We start from the raw sequence: 4,882 nt of genomic DNA on the forward strand, positions 1-4,882 counted from the left end.
TATATATATATAGAACACCTGATAAAGCATGTAACTCCCCTATTAAAGTAAGGGCGAATATACAATTTCATATATTGTACCACCCTTCTCTATAACTAGAAGGATCATTTCCTCAAAAATGTCTAATTAATAATTCAAATTACTACTCATCACTATACACCTCTCTCTCTCTCTCTCTCTCTCTCTCTCTCTCTCTCTCGTTCTTCTGTTTGACACTGAAATCCTTAAATGTGATTCACGCAGAAATTAGGATCCATATATGTATATATATATACTCTTATTATTTTTTTTCCCGATTATAGAATTAGCATTTTCGAAGCTTTGTTCATCCTCGAATGAATTTCATTACCACAAATAAAGAATCAATATTATATATTGGCCTAGGTAGTGTTGTAATCGAGTCAAGCCATGGATTGTATTTGATTCAGTCAAAATGGAAGTTATTCCTGTTTAACTTGATGTCGAGCCGTGTTATTACATGAATATTTATAAGTGGCTTCTTTCATTTTTTTTATTAACGTACTTGACTTATCTATGATAACTGAATTAGTACTTCAACAAATTAACAAATAAGCTAAACATTTGAATGAGCACATGATTTTTCATGCAAAATTATCATCAATAATTTTACAAATCTAAATAATAAAAGTAATTGAATAAATTATGAATTAATAAATTACTATTTTATATTAATTAAATTATAAAATATATAAGTAACACGCCAATTTGTTTTAATCAAAGAACACATAAATATTAGTAAACCTGTTCCTTCAAGTTAATATGAAAGAATTATTTTAAATTTATATGCGTATTCATTAATGACAAATTAGCTAGTTTAAAATTATTAAAAGGTTATAAAAATTTATAAATACTTAATTGCGTAGGAAGGGCATGAGTGAGATAAGCGAAAAGCAAAAAAGATGGGCATGAGAGATAAAATTAACCATTCAAGGAGAATAAGGGTACATTTGAGGTGGTGGTGCAGTGCTACACTATAGTTTTTCTATTTGACAAAATTGTGTTCTGTCTGCTTTTTCAAAAAATATTGCAGCTGAAATTTATGTTTTGCCACTAGACCTGACTAAGTGTGGTGACTGCTAGAAAGTAACAGTCTCACATTATAAAAAAAAAAGCTCCTATAGCTTTTTGATGAGCAACTTTTTTAGCATTAGCTCCATAGTTACTTCTTCAAGCAGTTGTCGCTGCTCCCAACCAGACCCTAAATGGGTTGAGGTTGTTGAGTGCTAAGCGAATCTTATTCTTTTGAAAGGCAAAATATTTTAAAAATATGCTCTTGCATAATTAATGTGGATTTTTAATTAAATATTAAATATTAAATATTTATGTAGTTATAAGTTAATCAATATTAGAAATGTCATGTATTGAATATCATAGAGAATTCATGTGTATAAGCTAATTTTTTTTTTTTTTTGCTCTCATGTATTTTTCTATATTTTCTTTTTTTTTGAATCATTTGCATGTGGTGTTTATCGTGTGGGTAGGGTGTCATGCTTGGGCCCTCTCACACAATCTATCTGTATCCTTCTTTCTTTTTATTATATTTTTTAATATATTAGTCATTGGGCTTTCTCTATATATATATATATAGATAGATAAATACATACATACATGCATACATACATACAAACGTACAAACATACATCATACTAATTTTTTTTGTAGTTTTTTATTAATCAAATTTATTCAAATTATATATTACATATGATATGAACTATTATTGAGTTTAATATCAATATTAAATATGTTACATGTTGAACAATAAGAGTTTGTTTATGAAGATAAATAAACAAGTTGAATCATGTTTAAATTTATTTAAGCTTAATATCAAGATTAAGGAAATTACATGTTGAATAATTTGAATTTTTTCTTGAAGATAAATAAGCAAGTTGAATCATGCTTATACTTGGTTCATTTAAACTTTCAAGTTCTTAAAAGTTGTTCAAACTTATTTATTTACTAATTTTACCACACTTGATGAAGTATTAGTCAAGCTGAGTATGAACTTGAGTGCATTGGTTCATTTACAAGTCTAAGTATAGGATAGCAAGACTTGCACTAATGTAAACATAACATCACAAAGTTATTAAAATTTATATAATTTTGTAGATAAAGCAATAACAAAATGAAAATCTTATTTGTTCAATAAAATGAGTAAGAGTTGATGTTTAATTTTATCAAAATAGAGGAAATACAAGTACAATGTTAATCAAAAGCTAATCACCTGAAATTATAATTAAAGCTCATCTTTATGTAAGAAAGTAGTCCGATGATCAAATCACAAACAACGAGAACCCACTATTCTTTTACCTTTCTATTTTTTGCTATTCATTTTAGTATGAAACCCAATGCTCTCATATTTCTTACTAGTTATTAGATGTATTAAAAAAGTTGCATTTTTATTTATATTGCTATTTTGTTAGGATTTATTTTTGCCAGGAACTATCACCTCATCTGCTGCATTGGATTGGGCCATGTCTGAGCTCATTAAAAACCCCAACATCTTAAAAAAAGTTCAATCAGAGGTGAGAAATGCCTTCAATGGAAAAGAAAATATGGAGGAGAGTGACATCAGCAAGCTTCCCTATTTGAATAAGGTAATTAAAGAAACATTTAGACTACATCCTGCGGGACCGTTATTACTTCCTAGAGTTTGTCGCAACACAATTGAATTGGAGGGATACACAATACCTGTTGGAAGTCGGATTTTGATCAATGCATGGGCTATCATGAGGGACCCAAAAAGTTGGGTTGATGCAGACATCTTCCGACCTGAGAGATTTGAAGAGGTGACATTTGATTTTAAAGGGTCTAACTTCGAGTACATTCCCTTTGGTGGAGGAATGAGAAGTTGTCCAGGCTCAACATTTGCATTAGCTGGCATAGAGTACTGGCTTGCACAATTACTCTTTCACTTTGATTGGGAGCTCCCTGGAGGAATGAATCCCGAGAAATTGGATATGGAAGAACATTTTGGGTGTGCAGTATCTAGAAAAAATGATTTGCTCTTAGTTGCCACTCCATACAAATAATTTTTCATTTCCTATACAAAATAATACCAGATGTTCTTCTAAAAAAATAAAGGGTGCTATAAAATGTCTTCTAATTATGCAAAATGTACTTTAAAGTTTTCGTGAATAAAGTTGCAGTTTATTTTCTTATTGACATTGTTGCATTTTGGAAAGATATACTCACTTTTTGGAGGAAGGTTTCAGAAAAGAAGCTATTCTATTAGTTACCTTTTGTGTGACTTATAGAAAACAAGCAATAAAAAACTGGGTGCCTCAGCTGATTAGAAAGAAATTTAGTTATGTATGTATGTATTGAACCCTTCAACAAAAATTGTGTATATATATATATATATACTTGAACCCTTCAACAAAAATTGTGTATATATATATGTATATATATATCTTAAGAAAAAGGAAGATTCATCCCATAAAAAAAAATCAAGTTACAATTATGAGATGGGGAACCTTGAGAAGATCCCCCCTGAGTAAGAAGAGAAGTGGAGAGGGTGGAGATGAAGAAATAGAAAGGTCTAAAGAGCTTTGTCCAAGCCTGGCAAGCCAATTAGAAGTTTTGTTGCTTTCCCTTAAGATGGAGGAGAATTGCACATGTAGGAAAGGTCTCATAGAGTTGATCTTCCTAATCCATTGAGAGATATGCAAGGAGAGGTGAACCCAAATCCTTCATTAGCTGCAATAAGAGAGCTGAGTCCACCTCAACCTATAGGAACCTCCATTGATTCATAATGGCAAATTTGATGCCTCAAAAAAAGCAACAATGAGTTCAGCTTCAAGAGCATCCAAGGAATGAACAGGTGCAGAGAAAAACAGTAAGAAATTCCAATGAATGTTCCTAAAGACACCTCCAATGCCAGCTCCCAACTCAGTAAAACTCCCATCATTATTCACCTTAATGTAAGAAGAGTGAGGAGATTTTCAGCAGACTATTATAACAGCAACTGAGGGAGGGTGATACACCAAAAATATATGCATTTTTTAGACCCATATTTTATACTCATTTTTAGTAATATTGCACTTTAATGGAAGGTATATTGATGTTTTCTTGCAGGTTGTTGAATTTTATGGCTTAAAGCGAAAAGGATGAAATTTGGAGTCAAACTGGCATTTTTAAAGATATACTCAGCGTTTTAAAGAAATACTCAGCACCGACAGCGCCAAGGGCAACGCCGATGGTGCAGACCAACTGAACAGATAGTAAATTTTACTCAGCGTCGACGGTGCCAGGACAGCGCCAACGGCGCCAATGTCGATTCATCCACCAATTCTAGAAGATTCGATGTATTTGGACGTTTTTTAAGAGATTTTTGAGGCACCTATTGGAGAACCGACTTAAGGCTCTATATGGGGCTGAAATTCATGAGAGAAAGGGCTCCTTTTTTTCTATTCCTCGTTTCCATTCATCCTCCTACACACCATACACTTTTCCATCTTCATTCCACCATCATTTTGTAGTCAATTAGTGAGTTTTATTTAAGAGTTTAGAGTTTTTGTAGTGAGATTGAGTGTGAATCTATCTCTAAGAGTGTTGGAGAAGAGGAAAAGTGAGAGATATCTTCTTCCCGCATTTCCTATGAAAGGCTAGAAGGGATTTGCTTTAGAAAGAGTTTCAGATAAGTGTTGTTTGTTTATTAGAGTTGTATAAACTTTCTTTTATATATGAAATTTGTGTTTTGTTGTATCTTTTTAATGAAGCCTGAGTAGATTCCTTTATCTTTCTCCCTACTCTGAGATATGGTGAATTGAAGAAGTATGAATGTGTCAATATTAAATTGTAAAATAAATTGTGATGATTTTTCAACTTCAAACTTAATTTACATTTCGTTCTGGCCAATTGA

General features: G+C 31.7%; 1 protein-coding gene across 1 annotated transcript in view; it reads left to right on the forward strand.

The window, feature by feature from the left end:
- LOC110018405 (premnaspirodiene oxygenase-like) overlaps positions 1 to 3,095 on the forward strand; it is a 7,386-nt gene extending 4,291 nt beyond the window's left edge. The window contains exon 3 of the mRNA XM_020715705.1: positions 2,442 to 3,095. Coding sequence (XP_020571364.1) covers positions 2,442 to 3,050 — 609 coding nt within the window. The 3' untranslated portion in view covers positions 3,051 to 3,095. The remainder of the gene's footprint in view (positions 1 to 2,441) is intronic.
- The last annotated feature ends 1,787 nt before the right edge of the window (positions 3,096 to 4,882 follow it).

Source organism: Phalaenopsis equestris, unplaced genomic scaffold (assembly GCF_001263595.1).
Source record: "Phalaenopsis equestris unplaced genomic scaffold, ASM126359v1 Scaffold000021, whole genome shotgun sequence".
Lineage (NCBI taxonomy): Eukaryota > Viridiplantae > Streptophyta > Magnoliopsida > Asparagales > Orchidaceae > Phalaenopsis > Phalaenopsis equestris.